We start from the raw sequence: 27,965 nt of genomic DNA, 5'->3' as shown, positions 1-27,965 counted from the left end.
TATGACAGAGCAGGTAATCGGAATGAGTCAGGGTGGAGCAGGTAATCGGAATGAGTCAGGGTGGAGCAGGTAATTGAAAAATGTTGCTTTATGAGGAAGTTAAGTTTAAAAGTAGAAGGCAAATAATTCAACATACTGACATATTGATTCCTTTTTTTTTTTTTTTTTTTTTTTTGAGACGGAGTCTCGCTGTGTCGCCCAGGCTGGAGTGCGGTGGCGCGATCTCGGCTCACTGCAAGCTCCGCCTCCTGGGTTCACGCCATTCTCCCGCCTCAGCCTCCGAGTAGCTGGGACTACAGGCGCCCGCCACCTCGCCCGGCTAGTTTTTTGTATTTTTAGTAGAGACGGGGTTTCACCATGTTAGCCAGGATGGTCTCGATCTCCTGACCTCGTGATCCACCCGCCTCGGCCTCCCAAAGTGCTGGGATTACAGGCTTGAGCCACCGCGCCCGGCCGACATATTGATTCTTTGAAAAGAAATTTAGCACCCATATCTAACAGCGGAGAAAAGAGAGAGGTAGTCTCTGGCTGCTTCTTTTTGTTTGAGATAAAGATCAGCTCTGTCACCCAGGCTGGAGTACAGTGGTATAATCTCGGCTCACTACAATCTTTGCCTCCCTGGTTCAAGCGATTCTCCTGCCTCAGCCTCACAAGTAGCTGGGATTACAGGTACCCGCCACCATGCCCGGCAATTTTTTTTTTTTTTTTTTGAGATGGAGTCTTGCTCTGTCACCCAGGCTGGAATGCAATGGTGCGATCTCAGCTCACTGCAAGCTCCATTTCCTGGATTCAAGTGATTCTCTTGCCTCAGTCTCCCAGATAGCTGGGACTACAGGCATGTGCCACTATGCCTGGCTAATTTTTGTATTTTGAATAGAGATGGGGTTTCACCATGTTGGCCAGGCTGGTCTTGAACTCCTGACCTCAGGTGATCCACCTGCCTTGGGCCCTCCCAAAGTGCTGAGATTACATACAGGCGTGAGCCACTGCGCCCAGCCACACTGTCCGCTTTTTTTTCTTTTCTTTTTTTTTGAGAGAGAGTCTTGCTCTGTCACCCAGGCTGGAGTGCAGTGACGCCATCTCAGCTCACTGCAACCTCCGCCTCCTGGGTGCAAGCGAGTCTCCTGCCTCAGTCTCTCGAGTAGCTGGGACTAAAGATGCGTGCCACCATACTTGGCTAATTTTTGTATTTTTAGTAGAGATAGGGTTTCACTATGTTGGCCAGGCTAGTCTCGAAGTCCTGACCTTGACCTTGTGATCTGCCCACCTCGGCCTCCCAAAGTGCTGGGATTACAGGTGTGAGCCACTGTGCCCAGCCTCTGTAATTTTTTTTTGACATGGAGTTTCGCTCCTGTTGCCCAGGCTGGAGTGCAATGACGTGATCTCGGCTCACTGCAACCTCTGCTTCCTGTGTTCAAGCGATTCTCCTGCCTCAGCCTCCTGAGTAGCTGGGATTACAGGTGTGTGCCACCACGCCCAGCTAATTTTTTTGTATTTTTAGTAGAGATGGGGTTTCACCATGTTGGTCAGGCCAGTCTCGAACTCCTGACCTCATGATCCACCTGCTTCGGCCTCCCAAAGTGCTGGGATTACAGGTGTGAGCCACTGTGCCCGTCCTATCTGCTTCTTATAGGGCACTAGTCCCATTCACGAGGGCTCCACTCTCATGACCTAACCACCTTCTAGAGGCCCCACTTCCTGATACTATCACACTGATAGTTTGGATTTGAACAGATGAAGTTAGCATGTGGGGGCGCAAACATTTCGTTCTCAATGCTCTGCATGTGCTGGGCACAGTCTGGCAGGCCACCCCCGGCTGTCACAAGGTAGTGGTCACAAGAGTCTCAAGGGAGACAAGACAGGGCTAGTCCACGGCACAAGTGCTCATCAAGCCTCCTGGTGGGAAATTTCATCCCATTCATTCTCAGAGTCCTCTCATGGTCACCCAAGTCCTGGCACATAAGTCACTCCAGAGTCACCCACGGGCTTGTCTCCAGGCCACTCGCAGTCTGCCTGGAGGGATAGAGGCAGAGACTCTAGCGAAATGATCAGCTGGGAGAGTTGCAGTGGGAGCGAAGGAAGAGGAGGGAGGAGGGAGGATAGACAGGACTGGGTGGTGCTTGGATGGAGTCTGCAAGGCAGCAGGAAGCAAAGATGGTTTCACATGGATTCCGCCTCTCCTCGATCCATCTGGGTTAGGTGGGACTCCTGGCTGGGGCTCCCATGGCCTGAGTCGGCCTGTTCTACTGCCTTGACTTCCCAGCCTCCATTCGCCCTTCTGCTTGGGGAGCCAGCCCTCTCCAGCCAGCAAGCTGCCTTTGCCACTGCCACTGCAGAAGCCCTCACAGTGCCCATCACTGTATGGGGGGTGGAGTCACACTAGCCTGGCTAGTGCTGGCCTTAGGAGCAGGACAGAGGCAGGCTGGGTGGAGGCCATGGATTGCGTCCTTACCTACGTGCACAGGTATCTCTTCAGAGGCACCATGCACGGGAGTCCTCTGCATCACTGTTGCCATGTGTTTCATGTCTACATATGTTAGAAACCTCAATATCTTATTTTTGCTGCAGCTCCTTGTGTTTTACAGAAAACAAAGAGAAAAAATTTTCATTTTCTAACATACTTCTCATTTCCTACACTCTTTCTTCTTGTAGATCTGAGTCTCCATATTGTATCCTCTTCAGCCTGAAGAAATTTCTTCTTTTATTTTTATTTTTTTTGAGATAGAGTTTCACTCTTGTCGCCCAGGCTGGAGTGCAGTGGTGCCATCTTGGCTCACTGCAACCTCAGCTTCCCAGGTTCAAGTGATTCTCCTGCCTCAGCCTCCTGAGTAGCTGGGACTACAGGCATCCCCTACCACATCCAGCTAATTTTTGTATTTTTAATAGAGAAAGGGTTTCACCATGTTAGTCTGGCTCGTCTCAAACTCCTGACCTCAGGTGATCCACCCACCTCAGCCTCCCAAAGTGGTGGGATTACAGGTGTGAGCCACTGCAACCAGCCTGAAGAACTTTGTTTCTTTTCTTTTTCTTTTTTTTTTTTTGGAGACGGAGTCTCACTCTGTTGCCCAGGCTGGAGTGCAGTGGCGCGATCTCGGCTCACTGCAACCTTCGCCTCCCGGGTTCAAGCGATTTTCCTGTCTCAGCCTCTCGAGTGGCTGGGACTACAGGCATGTGCCACCACACCCAGCTAATTTTTTTGTATTTTTAGTAGATGGGGGTTTCACCATGTTGGTCAGGCTGGTCTTGAACTCCTTACCTCATGATCCACCCGCCTTGGCCTCCCAAAGTGCTGGGATTACAGGTGTGAGCCACTGCGCCTGGTCCTGAAGAACTTTAACATTGCTTATTCCTTATTCATTATTGTAAAATACATACAGCATAGAAGTGGTCATTTTAGCCTTTTTTTTTTTTTTTTTTTTTTTTGAGACAGAGTCTTGCTCTGTCTCCCAGGCTGGAGTGCAGTGGCACGATCTTGGCTCATTGCAACCTACGCCTCCAGGCTTCAAGCAATTCTCCTGCCTCAGCCTCCTGAGTAGCTGGGATTACAGGCACCTGCCACCACGCCCTGCTAGTTTTTGTATTTTTAGTAGAGACGGGGTTTCGCCATGTTGGCCAGGCTGGTCTTGATCTCTTGACCTCGTGATCTGCCCGCCTTGGCCACCCAAAATCCAAAGTGCTGGGATTACAGGCTTGAGCCACCCCGCCCAGCCTAGCCTTTTTTATTTGTTTTTTTGAGATAGAGTCTCACTCTGTCGTCCAGGCTGGAGTGCAGTGGCGCAAACTGGGCTCACTGCAAGCTCTGCCTCCTGGGTTCACGCCAGTCTCCTGTCTCAGCCTCCTGAGTAACTGGGACTACAGGCGCCTGCCACAATGCCTGGCTAATTTTTGTATTTTTAGTAGAGACAGGGTTTCATCATGTTAGCCAGGGTGGTTTCCATCTCCTGGCCTCGTGATCTGCTCACCTTGGCCTCCCAAAGTGCTGGGATTACAGGTGTGAGCCACCGCGCCTGGCCCAGCCTAGCCATTTTAACGTGTGTAATTCAGTGGCATTATTACCATCACAATTTTGTGTAACCATCACCACTACTTTCAAAACTTTTTCGTCACTCCAAACAGAAACCCTATACCCATTAAGCAACACTTCTCCATTCCTCCTTATCCCAGCCACTGAACCTCTAATCTACCTTCTGTCTCTAGGAATGTGTATTCCAGGTACTGCACGGAAGTGGAATCACACAAGATTTGTCTTTTTGTGACTGGCTTATTTTACATAGCATAATGTTTTCAAGGTTTATCCATGGTGTATCCTGTGTTAGAATTTCCTTCCTTTTTTTCTTTTCTTTCTTCTCTTTTTTGAGACAAAGTCTAGCTCTGTCGCCCAGGTTGGAGTGCAGTGGCTCAATCTTGGCTCACTGCAACCTCCGCCTCCTGGGTTCAAGTGATTCTTCTGCCTCAGCCTCCTGAGTAGCTGGGACTACAGGTGCGCACCACTATCCCCGGCTAATTTTTTGTATTTTTAGCAGAGACGCGGTTTCACCATGTTGACCACACTGGTCTCCAACTCCTGACCTCGTGATCCGCCCGCCTCAGCCTCCCAAAGTGCTAGGATTACAGGCGTGAGCCACTGCACCCGGCCGAATTTCCTTCCTTTTTAAGGCTGAAAAATATTTCATTGTTTGTATGGACCACATTTTGTTTATCATTCCATCCACCCACTTTTGTTGCTGTCTTTTGGCTATTGTGAAAAATGCTGCAGTGAACATGGGGGCACAAATATGTTTGAGTCTCTGATTTACATTCTTTTGGGAATATAGGCAGAAGTAGGGTTGCTGGATCATACGGTAGTTCCGTTTTTGTTTTCTCCTAGAAAGGCAGATTGCCACATGCAGCGCCTCATTTGGATGCGTCTGGAATCTTGGAAGCTTGACTACCCTACATTCTCCTACAAATGGACCTTGAGAGCTTGTTTGGATGTTCTAGCAGGGGAGCCCAACTCCTCTCTTGGGTACAGTCGTCCCCTTCGATTGAGCCGCAGCTTTGGGAGGGACGCACATGAAACAGTGAGGAAGGAAGGGGACACTGACCTAGCCAACCAGATCAGCCGAATCAACCCTGGCAATCAGTGGGATGACAGGTGTCGCAGCCAGATCGCCCTCATATCCGGTAGTTCTACTTTTAACCTTTTGTGGAATCTCCATAGTTTTCTGCGGTGCTGCGCCATTTACATTCCCACCAACTGCGCACTTGTACATGTTTCCACTGACGAACCAAAAACTTTCATGTTTTCAGAGGTTCAACATGTCTATCCAGGGAAACTTGCTCTCCGATGTCTTCTCCTCTGGCCACAGTAAGAGGTTTCACAGACCCTCGTGGGTCAAGAGTAACTGTTAACTGGCCCTTCTCCCATGGGGTCCCCCCGTAGACCTCCAACTCTCAACTGGGGCGAAATGAAACGCAGGGACTGTGGGAAGGAACTGCGGTATGGGCTGGGAGGGCCCCAGGTCTCGCCCCTCGCCCAGTCTCCCAAGGGGACCCGATCCCGGACTGCACAAGCTGGGCCGCGCGGCCTCCCAGCACCCGAACCGTCCCTTCCCAGCGGCAACCAGGCTACTTCCCGACGCTCACTAGTGACGTCCCCGCCTCGCTCTGCGCGTGCGCGGCTCCGCCTCTTCGCTGCCGTTGCCAGGGCGACGGCGGGTCGTCTGCGGCCGGCAGACATCCGGGCCTGCTCCCCGCGGCTCCGCCCCGGCCCGCTCTGCCCCGCCAGCGGCAAAAAGGTCGCGTAGCGATGACGTCGCGGGGGCTTGGCCGGGCGTCGCGGACTTGGGAGATGGAGGAAAAGGAGATATTACGGCGGCAGATCCGTCTCCTGCAGGGTAGGTCCGGCCGGGGCTAGGACGCGAGTCCCCTTCTTTCCCCCTCACCTCGCGGCCGGTCTCTGTCCGCCTCGTCGAAGGGGTCGCTCACCGCCCGCGTGTTCCTGGTGGCGGCTGGTGTGGGGAACGGTAGGGTCCGCCAGGACTTGTGGGCCGGCTCAGGGCCCGGGTCAGTCCCCGGCTCCAGCTTTGTGGAGGGAGCGGTGCCGGCCCTGCGGGGGCTGCGGAGGGTGGAGGCAGGGCCATCGCTTAGTAACCCGCGGGAGGCGTCGGCCCTCCCCACCTCGGCGCCCACCCTCGCTCCCCGCGCCCCACTGCGGGACTGGGACTGGTTCATGGGTCATTTCGGCAGAGCAGGCTCCGGGCGCACACGGATTCTTTTCTTGACGCCCATTTTTTTGTTGTTTTGTTTTGTTTTGTTTTGTTTTTTTGAGACAGAGTGTTGCTGTTACCCAGGCCGGGGTGCAGTGACGCTATCTCGGCTCGCTGCAACCTCCGCATCCCGGGTTCAAGCGATTCTCCTGCCTCAGCCTCCCGAGTCGGTGGGATTACAGATATGCGCCACAACGCCCGGCTGATTTTTGTATTTTGAGTAGAGACGGGGTTTCACCATGTTGGCCAGGTTGGTCTCTAACTCGCGACCTCAGGTAATCCACCCACCTGGGCTTCCCAAACTGCTGGGATTACAGGCATGAGCCACCGCTCCCAGCCTCGACGCCCAATTTTGATGCCCCTTTTCTCCAAACAGTCACACTTCCCTTGCATTTCAGGCGCAGACTCAACAGGCTTCAGCTTCCACACTTAAACATTAAAAAACCCAAATTGGTGTTTCTAAACTTAAAAAAAAAAAAAAATCCATGTACGGACGCAATGGCCCACGCCTGTAATCCCAGCACTTTGGGAGGCCATGGCAGGAGGATGGCTTGAGCCCGGGAGTTTGAGACCATCCTGGGCAACATGAGGAGACCCCGTCTCTACAGAAAAATTTTTAAAAATGAAATGGGCGTGGTGGCTTGCGCCTGTAGTCCCAGCTACTCAGAGGTGGAAGGTTCGCTTGTGCCCAGGAGGTCCCGGCTGCAGTGAGCTGTGATTGGGCCACTGCACTCCAGCCTGGGCAACAGAGATAAGCCAAATAAAATAAATAAATTAAAAAAGCCAAATAACATCTCAAATAAAAAGCCAAAACCAACCAAACAAAAAAAACTAACAAAAATTAAAACTCCTTTTTGCTTTTACTCTCACAAAGGGAAGACTTAAGGATTGGGAAAGTGTGTATGGATAAGAGGCCGGGTGGACTGCCTCCCACTTGGGGACACTTCTTGGGCTCCCATCACACCTGCTCGGGGTGTCACCACGTCTGGACATGGCTTTCTGTGTCCCCAGGGGCAGGGCCTGTGGTGGGGGAATGCTGATGTCTGGGAGGCTGGCTGCTGCTAGTTTGCTGGTTGAGTCGGAGCACCCCTGGCTGCTGCTGCCCTTGCCTGTGTTCCTGGCCCTCCTGCACTGGGATAGCTATCCAGGGACTTATTTGGAAAGTCCTGTGATTGTGTCAGTTTACTGCAATAGGACTCTAGCCCATTGCTGTCTCCTCTTCTGCAGGGAAGACTGTGACGTCTGGCAGGGCAATGGTCTCTGCTCCTAGTATTCTTTTTTCCTGTTGTCAGGCAAGGCGTCCTCAGGAGTGTCAGTTCTGTTTCCCTTAGTGGAGTGACTCCTTTCCATCTGTAGGCAAGCCAGAGGGCCTGCGCGGCCGACTTGTCCCCTCTGATTCAAACAGTGCAGAGGGGATCTTTGCGATTCTCTTCAGACTGAGTGATACTTCTCATCAAAGGACTGTGGACTCAGTAGACCAGCAAATAAGGGTTGTACCACATGGTTCATTTTTGTGTTAAGCAGGTGGAAGTAGGATTGAAGTGGAGCTGTTGGAGAAAAGGCTCATAGAAGTGACAGGCCCAGGTGGCGCGGCCTGAGTTGTCAGTGAGTCCCAGGTGCTGGGGGCTGTGCCTCCTGAAACCGGCAGGGGCTCAGAAGTGAGATGAGATCTGGGGGTATCTTGCCAGCTGATGCCCTTCCAGGGTAGTCATGATTGTTACGGTTACCCTCTGGCTAACTGAGCCTGTGGTTCTGTCTTCTCAGGTCTAATTGATGACTACAAAACCCTCCATGGCAATGCCCCAGGCCCTGGTACCCCAACAGCTTCTGGGTGGCAGCCACCCACTTACCACAGTGGCAGGGCCTTCAGTGCCCGCTACCCTCGTCCAAGCCGGAGGGGCTACTCCTCACACCATGGGCCTTTGTGGCGCAAGAAATACTCCCTCGTGAATCGGCCCCCGGGACCCTCAGACCCACCTGCCGACCCTGCTGTGCGGCCGTTGCACGGGGCCCGGGGGGGCCCGGCTCCTGTCCCGCAGCAGCACATCCTTGGGAGACAGGTCCAGCTCAATCAAGGTCAGAACGTGGTCATCAAAGTTAAACCACCATCAAAGTCTGGCTCTGCCAGTGCTTCAGGGGCCCAGCGGGGCTCTTTGGAAGAATATGAGGACACCCTCTGGAGTGACCAAAGGCCCCGGGAAGGTGAAGGTGAGCCCCCTCGGGGACAGCTGCAGCCCTCGAGACCAGCAAGAATGAGGGGGACCTGCAATGTGGAAGATCCTCTTCTGGTCTGCCAGAAGGAGGCCGGTAAGCCCAGGGTGGTGAAATCAGTGGGCAGTGTGGGCGACAGCCCCCGGGAGCCCCGCCGGACAGTCAGCGAGAGCGTGATTGCCATCAAGGCGAGCTTCCCATCCTCCGCTCTGCCCCCACGCACTGGTGTGGTCCCCGGCCGGAAGCTGGGTTCTCATTCCGTGGCCAGCTGTGCTCCACAGCTCCTTGGGGACAGGAGAGTAGATGCTGGCCACACAGATCAGCCAGTTCCGTCAGGCTCAGTGGTGGGCCCAGCCAGACTGGCCTCAGGACCCAGGCAGGCCCGGGAGGCCTCGCTGGTTGTGACCTGTCGAACTAACAAGTTCCGGAAAAACAACTACAAATGGGTGGCTGCCTCCGCGAAGAGTCCCCGGGCTGCTCGGAGGGCCCTCAGTCCCAGAGTGGCCGCAGAGAATGTGTGCAAGGTCCCTGCTGGCACGGCAAACAAGGTGGAGAAGCCGCAGCTCATAGATGACCCAGAGCCCAAGCCCAGGAAGCCAGCCACGTCCTCCAAGCCAGGGTCTGCCCCCAGCAAGTACAAGTGGAAGGCCTCCAGCCCCTCTGCCTCCTCCTCTTCCTCCTTCCGTTGGCAGTCAGAGGCCGGCAGCAAGGATCATGCCTCCCAGCTCTCCCCAGTCCCGTCTAGGTCCCCGCCGGGGGACAGGCCAGCCGTAGGACTCAGTGGCTTGAAGCCCGTCTCTGGGGAGACCCCGCTTTCGGCTTACAAAGTGAAGAGCCGCACCAAGATCATCCGGAGGCGGGGCAGTACAAGGTGGGCATCTCGGCCGGCTGCGGTGGAGTGTGAGGGGCCGTGAGGAGGGTTTGTTTGGCACCCCGATGGATCTTCTGAGCTCGGAGCTTTGCCTGCAGTTGGGTTCACGTTTCCAGCAAGAAATGAGGCAGGAAGTGCTGCTGTGGTGGTTTGGGCTAGCCTGGGGCACAGAGTTAGGGGGCAGGTTTCCCATCCCTCATGCTGCTGGCAAGCCCATGCTTTCTCCTGCTGGTGAGAGACAGCAGCTTCCATTCCAGTTGCACAGGGTTCACAGAGGGAAGGCTTTGGGCCAGGCCAGGCGCAGGGGGAGTAGTTCCCAGGGACCAGCCCAGGGTCCATGTGTCCCCAGGGGGATGGTGAGACAGTGAGAGCAGGTGTCTGCCCCTGGCCTGGAGCTGCCAGCCACAGGTCTGTGCTGGGAGGTGGACCAGGGCTCTGGGCCCTGCCAGGGGTGTCTGGTCTTTCCTTCCTGCCCTGTGTCTAGGGCTTGGGCTCCAGGAGACCTGGCCTTTGCTGGCCCCCAGGCTGAGGACTGCTCCAGCTGGGCTGATGGGCGGGGGCCAGGAGCTGCTGGTAGGCGGGAGCCTCCTTGGGCATTCCTGGCTTTGGGCTCTGTGGCCTGCCTCGCGCAGTGCTGAGGCTGCGGTTGGCCTCTGGTCCCAGGGCGACCAGATTGGTGTTAGGTCCCAGCCCCCTTGGCTAGGCAGCCAGGCAGAGTCACTCACTTGCTTGGCACACTTCTCTCCCGGCCTCCACCTTTGCGGACTTGTGATGAGACTGAGAGATGGTGTCATGGCGCAGTGCTTGGTCTGGGCTCAGGGACTCCATCAGGTTGGCAGCTAAGGTGGCAGCTGCACCTGCTGGGCAGAGGGTGGAGGTCCTGCCTTCGTCATCAGACACAGCGGCGCGCACTGTCTTGGAAGGCACCTCCTTGCTGCGCACCCCTGCTGTCTGGTCTAGGTCGCTGGCTCGTGTAGCTCATTCTCTCTGGCCCTGCTCCCCGAGACAGGTGCTGTCTTGAGGCACATGGGCACCTGGCTCCCACTCCTGGCTGTTTCTCGGTGGCAGCTCTGCTCTAAACCATGCTGGCAGCTCCCTCTGTCCAGGAAGTGTGGAGAGGGAGTGCGGAGAAGCTGCCCCCTTACTGAGGGGCTTGGAAAGCCACGTGGGGCTGGTGGCCGCTCTCCTCAGGGATGTTGGCCCTTCCCTTTGCCCCATGCAGGGACTCCTCTGGCCTGGGTAGATGGGGAAGGGGTGGACATGTGTGTGGGGACAGAGTGCTGAGGCCCCTCTGTTCTCCCTGGGAGCATGGTAGCCTGCCCTAGTTCTGGGGTCATCTGGGATTGTGGATCCAAGCCTGCCGCCTCAGCCTGGCTGTGGAGAGTGGGCAGAGCTGCCATGGGTTGAGGGAGGCAGGGTCCAGAAAGGACCCGATGTGTCCGGGTCCTGGCCTTCAGGAGCTGCTCCCATGTTCCTCGGGTCCTGGTGAGGAAGGGTAGGTGGGCAGAACCCCCAGGGCTTGTTGAGAGCTGCCTGTATTTTGTCTCCACAGCCTTCCTGGAGACAAGAAAGGCAGCCCCGCACCTGCCACCACCGCCAAGAGCCACCTCAGCCTCCGGCGGAGACAGGCCCTCCGGGGGAAGAGCAGCCCTATCCTGAAGAAGACCCCCAACAAGGGCCTGGTACAGGTCACCACGCACCGACTGTGCCGCCTGCCTCCGAGCCGGGCCCACCTCACCACCAAGGAAGGTATGCTGGGAGCAGGGGCGCTGGGTACTGGGGCTGGGCATGCCTGCACTGGATCTGCTGGCGTGTTAGGAGCCATGGTCACCTTCCCTGCCTTATGCTGTTAGAGGCCCTGGCTGGGCGGGCACTGCCTGGCAGACGGTGGTGGTGGGCTGGCAGGTAGAGGAGAGGGCCCGGGGCCGGGCGCGGTGGCTCAAGCCTGTAATCCCAGCACTTTGGGAGGCCGAGTCGGGCGGATCACGAGGTCAGGAGATCGAGACCATCCTGGCTAACAAGGTGAAACCCCATCTCTACTAAAAAATACAAAAAATAACTAGCCGGGCGAGGTGGCGGGCGCCTGTAGTCCCAGCTACTCGGGAGGCTGAGGCAGGAGAATGGCGTAAACCCGGGAGGCGGAGCTTGCAGTGAGCTGAGATCCGGCCACTGCATCCCAGCCTGGGCGACAGAGCGAGACTCCCTCTCAAAAAAAAAAAAAAAAAAAAAAAAAAGAGGAGAGGGCCCGGGTGCTGCGCCCTGCAGTCTGGGTGTGGGATGTGCTGCTAGGCAGGTGCTGTGGCCTCTTCTGTGTGTCTCTTGGTATGGACCCAGCTGCGTCCCTCCTGAGGGAGGAGGGGCGGCGGCTGCTGAGCCCTTAGGCAGGGGTGAAGCCCTCACTTGTGCTGTGCTGGGCACCCCCAGGCCTCTGCCTCCTCCAGGGCCCTTCTGTGCTCAGCTGGCTGGGGCTGCAGGTCTGCCTGCCCTGCCCTTTCTGAGTGTCACATGGTGCTGTGCGAGTGTTTTGAGCGGACTGAAAGAATTGGTCTGGTCTCCCGCCGTACCACTCTGAGTGCACCCGGTCCCGCCTGGAGAGAAGTGGTCTGAGCTCCTGAGAGCCCCTGTGGTGGCCGGGGAAGGTCCCGGCCTGCAGAGAAGTGGTCTGAGCCCCTGTCGCGGCCGGGGAAGGCCCCGGCCTGGAGATTGTGGGGTGTAGCCCCTTTGAGGTTGACCCCCACTGCGGTGATGGTGCCGACACACTGGGGGAGCAGCCTCCAGGCGGGCACGTGGTTGGGGGTATGTGGTGAGAGTCTAGCCCTTGGGTGTGGCACCCCCCAGACACTGTAAGGGTCAGTGTGGAGCCACGTTTGTCCGTGTGCACCTGGTCCCGTGCGACTCTGTGGCTCCCCTGGGCGCGTTAGGGCAATGGCTTCCTGAGCTCGTGTCTGTGACATCTGGAGAAGGTGGGGTGTTGGGGATTGAGCAGGCTTGGACCTGGGCACTCCGACTGGGGACTGGTGCTCAGAAATCTAGCCAAGGCTGGCGTGGTTGCTCACGCCTGTAATCCCAGCTCCTTGGGAGGCCAAGGTGGGAGGATCACTTGAGGCCAGGAGTTTGAGACCAGCCTGGCCAACATGGCAAAACCCCGTCTCTACCAAAAATACAAAAATTAGCTGGGCATGGCGGCACATGCCTGTAATTCCAGCTACTCGAGAGGCTGAGGCAGGAGAATTGCTCAAGCCTGGGAGGTTGCAGTGAGCTGAGATCGCGCCATTGCACTCCAGCCTGCAGCCTGGGCGACAGAACAAGACTCTCTCTCTAAAAAAAAAGAAACCCATTCAAGCATACTATCATCTAGGGAGGCTTCAGAAGACTGTGGAAGGAGCTGGGCCTGGGCAGAGCCAAGAGTCATGTGGGGGCTGCCACGGGAGGGCAGGGCGTGTGGTTCCAGATGGAGGACTGAATGGGGCGATGCAGCCGGGTGTTGCAGCACGGGGAAGGGGGGGCAGGCGAAAGTGAGGCTGGGGGCGCAGGTCGGCTGTCCCCTATTAGCAGACACCTGCTGCATGCCAGAACACGTGGATTTCATCCTGGTGACAGGGAGCAAGCAGAGACCCATGTGGTCCCTGGTGGCCACAGTGAGGTGGCCGGATGGGGGTTAGGTCATGGGCTTGTCTGGGAGTGGATAGTAGGGTTGGCTTGGACAGTTGGCAGTGTCCCCTGGTCACCTGGGGAGGAGGGGTTGAGGAGGCGTCCAGCTCTGGGAGGTCAGGAGGGGCTGCTGAGCCCTAGGAGGCTGAGGCTTGCAGATGGCGTGGTGGTTGGGGTGAGAGGCTCCCCACTGGGTGCAGGGTCAGCCCTGCTCACCTGGCCTGCTCCCTCTTCGGGCCTCTAGTAGAGTGGGGCATAGGCAGGGGATGGGGGAGGCTGCTTCCGGCTAATGGGGCCTTGCTCGGCACCCCCGGACTCCTGTCGGAAGGAGTGTGGCTTGGGAGGCCACCAGCTTCACCGGCTGACCATGGTGGAGTGCACGGTTGTGGGGCTGCTGCGGTCCTGCCTCACTAGGGGGAAGGGTGTAATTGATCTCATCTTTTTTTTTTTTTTTTTTTTTTTTAAATAATGTTTTTAGAAACAGGGCCCTGCTTGCCTCCCAGGCTGGAGTATGGTGGTGCAATCACGGCTCACTGCAGCCTCAACCTCCTGGGCTCAAGTGACCCTGCTGAATAGCTGGGACTGCAGGTACCGGTCACTATGCCTAGCTAATTTTTACTTTTTTTGTAGGGACAGGGTCTTGCTTTGTTGCCTAGGCTGGTCTTGAACTCCTGGGCTGACGGGATCCTCCTGCCTTAGTCTCTTAAAGTGCTGGGATTACAGGTATGAGCCACTGTGCCCAGCCAAACTCATAAAGACCAGTGTGAAGCTGGGTGTGGTGGCTCACGCCTGTAATCCCAGCACATTGGGAGGCTGAGGTGGGCAGATCACCTAAGGTCAGCAGTTCAGGACCAGCCTTGGCAACATGGCAAAACCCATCCCTACTAAAAATACAAAAATTAGCCGGGCATGGTGGCAAGTGCCTTAATCCCAGCTACTTGGGAGGCTGAGGCAGGAGAATCACTTGAACCCAGGAGGCAGAGGTTGCAGTGAGCGGAGATCTCCAGCCTGGGTGACAGAGTGACATTTTGTCTCAAAAAAAAAAAAAAAAAAAGACCAGTGTGACTGCATGGAGTGAGAGGAGAGGGTCCTGTGTGAGGAAGGGGTGGGGGTGGGGAAGGCGTCCCCCTGACTTGCCCACCACTGGCCCATCTGGCAAGCACAGTTGAGTCACTGTGCCTGGCAGCCTGCTGGCTCCTGCAGTGAAGGTGAAGAGATGATGAGGCTGGAGCCGCCTTCCAGTGGTGGAGACAGGCAGCCACCGGAGTGCTTGTACATTAGCCAGAAAGGTGCTTCTGAGTGGAAAATGCCTTCTGAGGAACAGGCAGGGGGATAGCACAGGACCAGCTGCAGAGAGGTGGTCGGCGAGTGGGAGGGCTTCTCTGAGGAGGTGACCTGAGCAGAGAGGAGCGAATAGGGCTCAGCTCTGTAGGCTGAGATGGAGGTGGGAATGAGCTTGCTGCGTTCTGGAGCATGAGGAGGCTGTGGGGCCGGTTCACCGTCTGGGAGTGTGGCTTGGAGGGGGTGGAGCCAACGGGGCAGAGGGACCAGGTCCCGGGAAAGGGTCTTGTAGGCCACAGGAGGCAAAGGGGGGTTGGTTCTGGTTACGTTGGGAAGCCAGGGAGGGACAGGGGAGGACCCTGAGAGGGGAAGGTCCGGGGCCCCAGGGTGTCTGGCAGGCCTGAGCAGGCAGTGAATCAGGAGGGCCTGTGTGCGAGGCTGTGGACGCCAGGCCAAGGAGCAGAGTCCACACGCTCTCAAGTGGGCAGGGAGCCCATGGCGATGTGTGCAGAGGTGAGAGGCCGAGCCTGCATCTTGGCCTGGTCACTCAGGCAGCTGATCCCAGAGACAACCACTGCAAGACTCCAAGCTGGCCGCAGGGGAGATGGGCATGGCCGGGACATCTGCTGAGGTGGGAGGCTGGGGCCCGGGAAGCTGGTGAGTGGCTCCCCGAGGCGCCCTCCTGCAAGGCCCACCATCTCCCTCCCTGCTTGCCTAAGAACTGAGGCTTGCCTGTCCTCAGCCCTGGTCAGGTGGGCTTCTGGGCAGGGCCCAGCTTTGTTTCGTTTAACACTGCAGTGCCCTGGTGAGCCAGTGAGCCCTCCCGCGTGGCCAAGGCCTCCATCGGCCGGGGCGTTCGTTCCTGGATGCCGGGGTTGTGTGGGCTGTGGGTGGGGCCGCCAGGTGGGGCTGCTCCTTCGTTTGGCTGTTTGGAGTTTTCTTTTCCCATTTTCTGCCCAGCAAAAGCTTAGTTCCAGCTCCACCTCTCCTCTTCAAGGAGAGGGCAGTGTCCCAGTGTCCAGATGGGGACGACTGCCCTGTGGGCTCCTGCACTAGGGACGGGCTTCTGAAAGCTGCCAGGCAGCCGCAGCCCTGCTGCCCCGTCCCTCCCCCGCCACACTTCAGCCTTGCCGTGCGGCCCAGTGGCCAGCAGAGGGCGTGCTTGCCCCTCCTATCCCCTCTGTCCGCCCTTTTTTGGTAATTGATCGCCTAATTTCCTCTTTATGTGAAAGAAAGCAGATATCAAGTAATTTGCAGCAATAACCTGCTAATGCTGGGCCAGTATCGAAACTCCCTTGTTCATTTCAAGTGGTAGATAAAACGCTAATACATAATTATCCTTGCAAATTGGATTATTTTAAATAACCAAAAGGCTACGGCCAGGAGAAAGCGATCCCATCTCCCCTGAGTTACTATTGCAGCGTAATTGCCGCGTTCAATCAATTTCCCTGGCATTAGAAATTCCATCACAATCAACATTAAGCTTTATTCATTGTGATGGCTGAGAGCTGGGCCATTTCTCCTCTTTTTCTTAACTGGCAAAATTAATCAGGGAAAAGATTTTAAACATTTACCCGTGCGAAAGAGGTCAGCCCTGCCACTATATTGCTCAGCAGATAAGGGGGCTAATAAAAAGAAAATTGAATTACTAATGATCACCAAGAACAGAGTATATAAAACCTGGCCATCGCCAGTTCAGGAAAAGGGAGAATCAATTTTCTTGGGACAAGGTGCGTTCATTTTTTATTTTGGCGCATATTATCAGCAATTTAATTTGAGAGGCATAAACAGGAGGAAACAGTTAGGGAATAATGAGCCTGGAGGTGTAAAGTGCCGCAGGATATATGCTGTACACAATTTATTTGGCACAACAGATAATCGCTTTAATTGAATTCAAAAGTGCATTGTTCAGCAGCAGCGTGGCGGCTCACGCCTGGGGACTGAGACTGTTAGGAAGGCTCCAGTCTGACTCCTCGGTGCCTTTTCTCCCCTCCCCTCTCCTGGCCCTGCGAAGTCCTCTGGGCCTGGAGTCAGACCTCGGCTGGAGTGGGGCAGGGGATTCCTGGGGGTCTCTCCCTCTGCCATCAGTGTGCCCCTTGCCTTCCATTTCTTCCTTTCCTTTTCTCCTGGGGATGGGTCTGTTGGCAGCTGGGGGATGAGAATGTGAGACACTGGCCGGGCGCCCAGGCTCATGCCTGGAATCCCAACATTTCGGGAGGCTGAGGCGGGTGATTACTTGAACCCAGGAGCTCAAGACCCGCCTGGGCAAAGTGGCAAAACCCCATCTCTACAAAAAACGCAAGAATTACCTGGGCGTGGTGGCACATGCCTGGAGTCCTAGCTACTCGGGAGGCTGAGGTGAGAGGATCACTTAGGTCTGGGAGGTTGAGGCTCTAGTGAGCCATGATCGCACCACTGCACACTGCAGCCTGGGTGATAGAATGAGACCTTGTCTCAAAAAAAAAAAAAAAAAAAAAAAGAAGCTATAAGACAGCCCCAGAAGGGCAGCCTGGGCGAGTAGCCTTTGCTGGAGGCTGCAGTAGAGACCTGCCTGGGTTGATCGGTCTCTGGTGGACCGGTGCTAGAGAGGGCATTTGGGCAGAAGAGATGAAAACCTTTTCGGAGTCTGAACATGGGGTCCTGCTTGCCACTCGTGTAACTGTGGCAATTAGTGCTCTTGGTGTGCAGTGTTTACAGAACACACAGCTGAGCCGTGTGGCCAGGCCCTCACTCTGGTGCGGGGGATGCGGGGCCAGCTTCGTGGTACGTCCTCCTGGGGCCCGTTGCTGTGCTTGGCCACTCTGGGATGACAGGCATGACTCCCTAAGCCTAGCTGGCCTGTGCAGAGGAACGCTGTCCAGGCTGTACACTCCAGGCCAGGCCAGAGTGAGGGCCAGCTCTCCCACCCACCCCAATGCGCCCAGGCTGAGGAGCTTCTTGGTGGCGGGAGGTGATGGAACTCCTACCAGCCACATGGAAGCATCTGCTCTTTTATGCCAAGGAAAAGTCGTGGTAGGTGGGTAGGCAGTGGTGTCGTCATCTGCTGGGGTGGGAGGGCCCCCTCTGCTTCACCCACCCAGGATAGTGGATGCATGCCATTGGCCTGCCCCCTTACCCCATGGCCTGGAATGAGCCCAAGGCCCTGCCTGGGAAGCAGCCACCTTCCCAGACTTGTTGCCAGTGTGCTGGGTGAGGGTGTGGGCCTGGTAGGTCCTGGGCACACCTGTGGTGGACAGAAAGGGCCTGGCTTACATGGTGGTCTCGTGTGGACAACCAGGCTGGGTCGAGGCCTGCTGGCTGCCCAGGCTTTGACAGGTGCCAGGCCAGGCATCTGCCTCTGGCCCAGAGCTTGCTGCACAAAAGGCGATTCCTACCCATCCCTCAGTTCGCCGTGCCGGCCCCAGGGTGTGGAGGAACTGCTGTCAGCATTCGCAGACGAGAAGTGGAGTCTCCACTCACCCCAGGTCACTGGCAGAAAGGGCAGGCATGGGTCTTGGACCCTCCTCTGGTGTCACCAGGTGCCAGGGCTGCCCCACCCGGGTGAGTCTTTTGGGGCCTGGATGCCTATTCCCTGACTCCAAGTTTCTCTGAGGAAGTGCTTAGGGATACGCTGTGTGAGCTGTTGGCCCTCAGCCCCTCCCTGCCACCAGGTGGTTGTCGTGGCTTCCCCCAGCCCCAGAGCGGGACCCAGAGTGGGACCTGAGGGGCTGGGGTCCCTCAGGCACATGGGCTAGAGGGTGAGGATACTGGGTCTCACCCTCTAGCCCTGGCAAAGCCAAAGGCAGCCTCCCAGGAGCCCTGGCCGTCCGCCCAGTCCTTTGTGGGGTCTCCCCTGACTGTGGTGTGACATTTCCACGAACACTGCCTCCTGACTGCTGGGTCTCGGAAGGGCCTGCCTTGGCGGCTGTTCATGGGACCCCTCTGAGTCCTGGGGCCCTCCTGTGTCCTGGGGCCCTCTGTGTCCTGGGGCCCTCTGTGTCCTGGGGCCCTCTGTGTCCTGGGGTCCTCTGTGTCCTGGGGTCCTCCCTGTGCACATGGTCATTTCTGTGTTGCCTCCCGGTACCTTGGAGAGGGGTGGTTTGCCAGGCAGCCCTGGCATCAGAGCCCCGGGTGGATTCTGCACCCAGCCCATGCTGTGGCTTTGCACTGTTTGGCCACAGATGCTTACGGGGATGTCACTGAGCAGGCACCAGCTTGGGAGTGTGGTGGCCCCTCTGCCTCTCTGTCCCCAGCGGCTTCTCCCAGTGACCCCCGCAGCCTGTGGATTCCAGTGCATGGGAAAAACCCAACTGCTTTCTCTCGACTGGCCCTGCCCCCACCGAAGACCCTCTGTAGCTCCAACCAGGCCCAACCTCTGGCCAGGCTCCTCCCCCACCCTTAGGGGTACACAGTTTGCTCCCCTCATTCGGGAGTCTGTGAGGTGGGCCATGGTCCACCCTGCCAGGCCAGCTCCTCTAAGATTGCGTCCCAGCCGCCCCGCCACCGTGGGCGTTCCTTCCTCCTGCCTCATGTTTTGTATTGCAGGAATTGCCGGATTATTGTCCGTCCTGTCAGTAGGAAGGTGCTGTGGGCAGCACCTTGGCTGCCCTGTGTGCATTTGAGCCTCAGGCTGTGGCAGCTCCTGGTGTGGGTGAGGCGCCCCCTCCCAGAGGACTGGGCCTGGGCAGAAGGGAGGGCCTCGCTCCCTCAGGAGACCCCATGGGCAGGCCTTGAGCGGGAAGGCGGGGCAGTCGCCATGCTGAGTGGGCAACCGAGTGGTGAGGGCCTGGCAGAGGGCTGCCCACCAGGAGGAAAAGCCGCAGGGCTCCCTGCCCCGACACTGTCCTGCCCCCTTTGAGATGCACAGGGTGGTGGAGGTTGGCAGCAGCACTCAGAGGCTCAGTGAGCAAGTGGGCAGGGTGCCACCAGCCTCGAGCCCCGGCCTCCAGCGGAGGGGCTGGTTTTTGTGCCATCCGAGCTGTAACCTCCTGTGCCAGGCTGCTGGGAGGCCTTTCTGAGCCTGGCGGTCTCCCCAGGAGGCTGGCCATGGATGGGACGTGAGGCATCGGTGGAGCCCTGACCTGCTGCACAGAGCCTGAGAACAGAAGCTTGACCGTGGAGGGTGTCTGTCGCTGCCTGGCCCAGGCGTGGGCGCTGGCCCCACAGCCCCTCGGCAGTGCCACCTGGCTTCTGTGGTGAGCTGGCCGGGTCTGGGTCCCAGCCTTGTGGGGAGCTGGAGCGCTGTGGTCAGGAACAAGATGGCTCCCCTGCCCTGCGTAGAGATGAGTGGCAGCCCCTGAGGAGGCAGGAGTGCCCAGGGCCCGAGGCGCACCACAGGGTGGGTGCCAGGGTGGGCTTACTATGTCTTGGCAGTGGGGGAGGGTGCCAGGGGCAGAGGGGCCAGAGACTCTCCCATGGCCCCAGCGAGAGTGAGGGGCAGGCACCCTGCCCCATGCTGCTAGGTACGGGGGAGCAGCCCTGTGTCCGGTGCTGGAGGCTTGGATCTTTGCTGGATGCCAGGAGGCAGGGTTATGAGCCCCCAGGCGTGATGCGGGCATGGCCTGGCGGGAGACTTTGGCCCTGTCTGTCCGTTCTCCTTGCTGGTGCTCGGTTCCGTATCTGTGAATGGGGTCGAGAGTGTTTGCCATGGGGCTGGGTGTTTGTTGTGGGGCTGGGCGTTTGCCGTGGGGTTGGGCGTTTGCCGTGGGGCTGGGCGTTTGCCGTGGGGTTGGGCGTTTGCCGTGGGGCTGGGTGTTTGCCGTGGGGCTGGGTGTTTGCCGTGGGGCTGGGCGGTGCTTTCGGGTGCTGTGGCCCGGTGTGGTGTTCCAGCTGGGCTGCGCTGGCGGCCAGCATTGCCCACCTGGGAGGCTCTGCCTGGCGCCTCTGGGGTATGTGATCCAGCATTGCTTGCTGTGTGCAGCGGGGCTGTTCGATTTTACTGTGGTGAACCCCGTGAAAGGGCATGAGAGCAGTTAGATCTGGAGTCCTGCTTTCATAAGGGAAAAAGAAAATGCTGAATTAGGCTTCAGGAAAGGCAGCCACAGCGATCCTTGAATCTTGCATAAATTATCAGGCATGCCGGAGGCCTCCAGTTCTGCGTGTGTTGTGGCTGTGCTAATTAATTACTCCACAGAGCTGGCATGGGGTTGCGTGTGTGCCGTGGTGGTGCTGCACTGCACTGTGGGCGCAAAGCTGAAGATCTGGGCTGCCTGGGCAGGGTGGCGTTCTCAGGAGAGCCAGAACTCACACTGCCGTAGGACGCTGGGTCCCCAGACTGGGGACAGCTTGGGCTGGTCCTTTTGTTGAATGGATTGAGATAGTCCTCTTGTCCCTCTCCTCCCAGCCCAGGGCTGCCACGTCCCCCTAATCACATGTCTTGTCAGACTTTGAATCAAGTGCAGGACACCCCGGGTGGGTCCCTCACCCTGGTGGCCTCTCTCAGGAGTCCACCAGACAGTGGGTGTTGGGGTGCAGGACACAGGCTCTCTCATCACCTGCCAACCCCCACCACGCAGCCAGGGGCACGCTGCCGCGTGCTCGGGTGACTGGTGGGCATGGCTCAGGGCCGTCCCAGTGGCCACCCCTGCTGGCCTGGTCCTCTTCCCACTCTGCCGGCGTGTGCCCTTCCTGTGACCGGCCTCTGGGGTCTGTCTCCAGGCACAGCCAGCAGGGCTTATGCTGCCTGCCTCCTGGCGGTGTCTTTTCGCCAGCTCTCGGTTCTCCCACTGGAGTAACGGGGGCATGGCTCTGCCAGCCTCAGCTGGCCTCCTGTTGAGGGGCTGGGGAGTGGGTGTGGCTCTGGGCACTGAGGCGGCTTTCCAGCTGGGGACGAGTGTGGCCTGCGCCTTCTGGGATTTGGCCCCTTCTCCGCATGGGGTCAGGATGTTGCTGGGCCCCCGTGTAGGCCCCTGCTGGGGCTGCAGCCTTCTGCGCCCCATCCGCTGCCCATAAGTGGCCCCTGCCAGCCTCCTCTGTCTCTCCACCTTGACCCTTGCCTGAGGGCACCTGCTGTGGTCCCACAGGTGGGTCGTGGCAAAGCTGGGTGTGGTCAGAGTCCATGTGGACTTGGGCATCGTCTGGGAACCCTGTGATCCCACTGGTTGTTTCCCCTGCACCAAGTCTGATCATGTTCTGGGCGGGGTCCTGTTGGGCCGGAAGTCCTGGTTCCCCAAGGGGTCTCCTGCTCGGCACCAGCAGCAGTACTGGGAGAGGAAGTAGCCCCAGCCCAGTGTTTCCTGCCCACAGACACCTGGTCTTCCTGCCACTCATCCTCCAGAGCTGGCCCTGCCCTTGCTCACTGGGCATCTGCTGAGCTCTGGGGCTATGTTGGGACCGTGACTGGTGGGCCAGCCCGGCAAGGCCCTGATGGCACGGGTGTGACTCTTGGTGGGAGGTGCTGGGCTCTTGCCTGATGGCAGACAGAGAATGTCCAGCCAGGGTCTCTCCAGGGCCTCTCCCACTGGACCCCCACTGAAGTCAGTGCCCTCTGTGGCCCACTGGGGCAGCAGCCTGCATCCTAGCATGGGTTTCAGTGTGGCCCTGGGTGGACTTGAACTATAGTGGCTGTGAGGGTTCTCCAGGTCCCCCACATCTTCAGCGCCAGTGCCAGCACCCTGGGCTCTGGGCCAGCTGCAGGCTGATGCCACTGAAGCGGGGACAGTGCCAGGCCCAGGCAGAACGTCAGGCTTGGGGTTGTGTGGCAGGCATGGCATCCAGATGGGTGGGGAGGCCTCCTGGGAGAGTGGTGCACAGGCACTGCCTGCCCCCGTGGCCTGGCCCATTCCCTGTCCTCCTGTCCCATCCTGTCCCTTGGTACAGATCTGCTGCAACCATTGGCCAGCTCTGGTCACTGCGTGTGTGCTGAGTGGTGGAATCCCAGCTGGCCAAGCTGTGCTTCCCGTAGAGAGGTGCATGGGAAGGCATAGCAGGAAGACCAGGGCTGTCTGTGGCACCCTTGATTGGAGCCCCCTCTTTCCAGGGCTGAGTCCAGTGACCGCAGTCTCTGGTCCGTGTCCTCGTGGGAGCAGGGTGACATGCAAGGAGCCCCTCAGGATGGGCCCCAGGGATGCTCCTGTCCCGGCTCCCAGCTGAGACCTCTTCTTTCCGTGCTCTGGGGTCCCTTGGGTGGCTCTGCCTTGGGAGGGACACAGAGTCTCTGGGCCCAGCTGTTCTGGAAAGGGCTGGGCCACATGTCTCTCTTCAGGGCTTCTAGATGGCCACGGGAATCCTGAAGAGGAGACCGTGGCCATGCCCGTGCCTGCGCCACCTGCCACCCCTTAGGGCCCTCCTTTCTGGTCCGCCTGCCCGTGGCTGTCCAAGGCCGTGCCGACCTTGCTGTCAGGAGCTTTCACTCGGCAGGAGGCTGGCACTGTCACCAGCTCCTGGGGTAGCCTCAGGCTGCACGGCCAAGTGCGACTGCTGGGAGGCCTGGGCCGACTGGCCAGGCCAGAAGAAGCCAAGCACTTGCCACGGCCTGGGCCATCTGGCCCAGCTGGACGGCGAAGTGCAACTGTGCGTGGCCTGGGCCTCGGGGCTCGCAGAGAGAGCAGATGGAATTTCAGAGGATTCTGTAGCTGGATATGATGACCGTAAACTTAGCAGCTTCTAGACGTTAAGTGTCAAGTTGTCTGTTGGTTTGCTTGAGTGTGTGTTACGGATCCCTGGTCTCGGAGATCAGCCCGGGGACCCCAAGCTCCCTCTGGCGCCTTTGATCCGGGGGCTGGCAATGGTCTACACCCAGCCCAGGGACTGGCGTGGCACTTGGCGTGGCACATGTGCGGCTTCTGCCGCTGGCTGGTCTGCGCAGCATGGACATGGAGCTTGGGCTTGGGGCAGAGCGTGGCCGGCAGGTCCCCTGCTGTGGGGTTTTGTGTGCAGAAGCATCAGCTGCCCTCCCTATTCCTCTCGTTCCCCCAGGGAGCTGAAGCCCAGGGCCAGGCAGCCACCAGTGCAGCACAGCGCAGCTCATTCCCCTTTGCCTCGAAGGTGCTGCCCAGTGCAGGTGTCAGGTGTGCGCCTGGAGCTCACAGGGGCCAGTCTCCTCCCCCAGGGCCAGGGACCAGCTGCTGTTGGCCCCTTCCTTGACCCACCTTTGTGTGGCTTGCCCGCTGCTAGCGTGATGGGTTGGGGGCCCGGCTCTGAGGCCGCGGCCTCATGGCCCAGCTGGGGTTTCTTTGAGGCAGACCGGCTGGCGGTGAGCTCTGGGCCCTTCAGCCAGGTGTGTCTGACCAGCGCAGTCAGGCATGAAGTACCGAGGCTGCCCTGCGCTTGCAGAGCATGGCATGTGTCAGGGGCTCTGGGAACCTTAGCCCAGACCCCCAGGGAGCTCTCCCCTAGGGCCTGGTGTCATAGACTGTTTGGTCTCAGTAACTGTGGACTCCGGGACTGTGTCCCCACCTGCTGGAGTTGTGGGAAGGGCTGAGAGAGAGTGGGGCTCGGAGCCCACCAGGGTCTGCTCTGTGCCGGCCATGTTGCTCCAGGGCCCATCCTAAAACAGGCTGTGGGCACCGCAGGGGCACTGTGCCCGGTGTCTCTCCCAGGCACACTTGCCCTTCCTGCCCATTGGGGGACGGGGAGGCTGCCCTGGAGAGACAGGACCACCTGGGAACACGGACTTCTGTTCCAGGACTGCGCCCTCCCCCACTGGCTAGCTCTGTCTGGGAGACTCCTGGCATCCAGGCAGTCCTCCAGGCTGCCCTGGGCGCTTGGGTGGCCTTGGGTACCCCGACATGGCCCCGTGAGGCCTGTAGTGAGGCCCCGTCCTTCACCCACCCCAGCCCATGCCAGCTCGCTCTCCGTCGTCCTGCGGCCCCGCTCTGACTCAGTTGGCCCTGGAGTGTTGCTGCGTCTCAGTGCGCTCTGGCTCCAGCAGGTTAGTGGCGGGAGGTGGCAGCTCTTCTCCCGCCAGTTGCCCTCTGTGTTATCTCGGGGTGATTCAGGGGTGGGGCAGCCTGCAGAGAACGCACTCCTGGTGGCATGAAGCCTGGCGGTGGCCACTTTCCTAGAACGCAGCAGAGGGTCTGCCTGCCCAAGCTGTGTGAGGACAGGGGCCCTCACACGGATGTCCTGGAATTCTAAGCTGTGGTCTCCCACTGCCTCTGGGAGCTCACCAAGCTGGTGCTTGAGGAATGGTGACAGTTGTCCTGAGGTGGCTTCCATCTGTAGCAGGCAGTGTCTTCCAGGATGGCTGCAAACACCACCCTCCCTGAGATCACCTTGCAGACAGGATGTCGGGAAAGCATGAGCTGCAGGGGTGTGGTGGGAGCGTTCTGAAGCCGCCTGCTCTTGTGGGACCCCTGTCGGGCTCTGAGCCACTGGTGCTGCAGGTGAGCTCGGTTTCATTGTGCGTCTGTCTTTGCTACAGCCCCCGGGGATGTGGAGCAAACCTGGAGGGTTGTGTGCAGTGGGAGGTGTGGGGGCCAGGTGGTGCCCACCAGAGTGCTGGTTGACGAGGGAGCGGTAGCCAACACAACCGAAAGCACCTCCTCCAGGGAGAAGAGGCCTAGTCTGGGGCACCTCTGGGCAGGGCGTGTGGCAGATTGCCCTGTCGCTAGCCCCTGTCACTAGCCCCTGCCCCTGAGGGGCCCTGGACTAGCAGGATGAGGGGGCTTAGGTTCTGTGTACGTGAAGGGCTAGGCTGGATGGCTCCAAGTCACCCAGGACAGGGCTCTTGCTGAAATCAGAGGGCAATGTATGTATTTTTGAGACAGGGTCTTGCTCTGTCACCAAGGCTGGAGTGCAGGGGCACCATCTCACTGCAATCTCTGCCTCCCGGGCTCAAGTGATCCTCCCACCTTAGCTTTCCAAGTAGCTGGGACTACAGGTGTGCGCCACCACACCTGGCTAATTTTTGTATTTCTTTTTTTTGTAGAGACAGGGTCTCACCATGTTGCCCAAGCTGGTCTCCAATTCCTGGGCTTAGGTGATCTGCTTAACTCGGCCTTCCAAAGTGCTGGGATTCCAGGCGTGAGCCACTGCACTCAGCCCAATACGTTTGTGTGTGTGGTTTTTTTTTTTTTTTTTTTGACGGAGTCTTAGTCTTGCTCTCTTCCCTAGGCTGGAGTGTGCAGTGGCACGATCTCAGCTCACTGCAACCTCCACCTCCTGGGTTCAGGAGATCCTCCCACCTCAGCCTCCTGAGTAGCTGGAATTACAGGCTCACGCCACCACATCCGGCTAATTTTTGTGTTTTTAGTAGAGACGGGGTTTCACCATGTTGGCCAAGCTCGTCTTGAACTCCTGACCTCAGGTAATCCTCCAGCCTCAGCCTCCCAAAGTGCTGAGATTACAGGCGTGAGCCCCTGTGCCTGGCTTCCAATACAGTTTTAATGAGGTGAAGGAAATAGGCCTGTCGTCAGGTCAGGGCGTCTTCTGTGCTGTGCGGTGCTGCGGCCCACAGGGTTGTGTGTGGCCCATGCAAAGACCTGTCAGGAGCAGCATGACATCTGCAGTGAGCAGCCAGGCTCTGCTGAGGCCACGGGTCATCAGTTCTATTTCAGAGGTAAACTTGGATTCCGAGGGAAGGCTGGCAGAGGACCAGGTGTCAGGGGGCTCAGCACTGGGCCACACGCTTACAGCAGCAGAGGGACCCCAGAGACACACCTGGGCAGGCACACCTCTTCTAGTTTGACCCCTCCATAGAGGGCACTTTGTGGGGATCCCCTGAGCCCCCAGCAGGGAGAACTCCCGTGACAGCCATGCCCATTGATGCTGGCTCTCCTTTCAATATGGGAGCTGCCTCTGTGGCCAGAGGCTGGGGCTGCATGGGTGGGGTGGGGGGTGGAGGACAGAAAAACCCTCCCTCCTGTTCTAGCACCTCTGAAAGGTGCATGGGTGCTCGAGTTACGTTCTTCCTGGGGACCCCTTCTGGGGGCCTCAGGCTCTGAGAGCCCCAGACAGGTGCACTGGTGGGGGCGGGGCTGAGTCCTGGCCTCACGGCTGTGGGGTGGTGAGAATGAGGTAAGGCGGTGTGGGGATGCTGCTTGGATGGGCTGGCCTCCCAGGAAGTCCTCCGTGCCTGTCCCACCTCCTGCCTGCCCTGGCGGGTGCCACTGGACGGTTGCAGGTGTGGCTTGTTTCTGGGCCCTTTGAAAACATAAGTAGCAGATGCCCCATGTACAGGAGGCCCGAGCTGCTCCAACCTGGGCTTCCTGCCCACAGCCAGTCCCCCTCCCTGCTGGGAGCTCCCCAGAGGCGGACATAGTGCTGGGGGGCAGGGCCTGCCCAGTGGGGCACCAGGACTTGAGGAGCCCTTAAGGCTTGGGAGGGGGTCCCAGTGGGTGGAGGGTGGGGTCAGTGCCTTCAGACTTCCGAGGCTGTGCCCACATATCACCACTTTCACGACCTGGGTCTTGGTGTGCTCCGTAGCCTCGTGACTTTGGGCCATTGCCACCACCTGTGCCTCCGCCCTGTGTCTCCAGCCTCCTTGCCTCGTCTCATTGAAGGCCTCTTGGGAGGAGCCAGGCTGCCCCTGGGGTGGCTGTGGTTTTCTTGTTGAGAACACTCTGGGCTGGGCAGGGGCTGTGGCAGAGCCGGGCTTGCCCCTCCCAGGGTCTGTTTCCCTGTCCCAGGCCAGCTGTTCGCAGTGAGAGCCCTATGGGCTGGGCGGGCCGTCTGCCTGTGTGGCTGTTAGTGTGTGTGGGAAACCTGCCGCTGTGAAGCCTGATCCCCTCTCTGGGTAGACGGGCCAGAAACCCAGCCATAGGGGGTGCTGCTGGGCAGAGATCACGGTTGCCAGCCAGCGAGGCTGGAGGATGAGGGCAGGGAGGGGGCAGTTCCTGGCCTAGCTCCTGGGCAGCGGTGGGCCCTGGTGGGTGCCATGAGCTGCCCTCAGTGGGAAATCAGATGTTCTGTCCCGTGGGGCAGAAGGACGCTGTGAGATTCAGCCCCACAGCCCTGTTAGCAGGGCGGTGCCAGCCGGCTGGGATCTGGGCACATCCCTGACCTGCACCCCAGTGCTTCCCAGCTGGTTCCCACTGTGTGGGCCTGGGAGGACAAAGCAGCACTAGGGCTGTGTGGAGGCCCGGGGTGGGCAGCTGGCCATCGGCTCCACCCACCCAGGCCTTCCTGGTGGCCTGCAGCTGCCCCTCCCACCGCATGCAGGGCTGGAGTGGCCTGGGAAGGGTGCTCTTACCTCCTCCCAAGTCAGGGGAGCCTGCCCCCAACCTGCCCTCTCCCAGGAGACGTCAGTCCCCTGCCAAAGAGCTCTCAGCATCTTCTTTGTTCTGTTGAGGAGGAGACCCCACCTGCCTCTTCCTCATGGTGGCCCCTGGGAGCATTTTCATGATGCTGGCCATGCATCCAGGACTGGGACTGCCCTGCAGAGCTCTGGGCACCCCCACTGCTCTTGCCTTCTGCCAGGGCCCCTTCTTGGGCCCTGAAGAAGCCCACCCAGCTCCATCGTGCCTTCGTGTGGGAAGGAGGTGGGTAGGGCAAGCAGTACTGTTCTAGTCCTGCCAGGCCTGGGGAGCGGCCCTAGGCAGGCTATGGAGTGGTTTGTGTCTGTTGGGATGGCATGGGGCTGGCGGTCTGGCTGCAGCTCCCCTGTGGCACCGTCGGGCTCAGAGGTGCTGGGCCGTGGCTTCCCACAGGGTAGGGCACCTCTGGACTGCGGGGGTGTTCTGCGTCCCCTGCAGTGCAGCCTTTGGGCCCATGATGAGTCCTGGGCATGGGACTGGAGTGGTGGTCTTGGCTGCCCTGAGGTCTGGTTAGGCTATTGTCCCCAG

The 27,965-nt window shown here is 58.6% G+C and overlaps 1 protein-coding gene across 2 annotated transcripts in view; it reads left to right on the top strand.

Annotated features, from left to right (window-relative positions):
- Positions 1 to 5,752: 5,752 nt before the first annotated feature.
- ZC3H3 (zinc finger CCCH-type containing 3) overlaps positions 5,753 to 27,965 on the top strand; it is a 101,835-nt gene continuing 79,622 nt past the window's right edge. For both annotated transcript variants that reach the window (XM_003903242.5, XM_009213740.4), the window contains exons 1-3: positions 5,753 to 5,876; positions 8,013 to 9,330; positions 10,883 to 11,079. In XM_003903242.5, coding sequence (XP_003903291.3) covers positions 5,789 to 5,876; positions 8,013 to 9,330; positions 10,883 to 11,079 — 1,603 coding nt within the window. In that variant the 5' untranslated portion in view covers positions 5,753 to 5,788. The remainder of the gene's footprint in view (positions 5,877 to 8,012; positions 9,331 to 10,882; positions 11,080 to 27,965) is intronic.

Source organism: Papio anubis, chromosome 8, assembly GCF_008728515.1.
Source record: "Papio anubis isolate 15944 chromosome 8, Panubis1.0, whole genome shotgun sequence".
Lineage (NCBI taxonomy): Eukaryota > Metazoa > Chordata > Mammalia > Primates > Cercopithecidae > Papio > Papio anubis.
The sequence above is the reverse complement of the archived record's forward strand: the minus strand, read 5'-3'. Positions and strand labels throughout refer to the sequence as shown.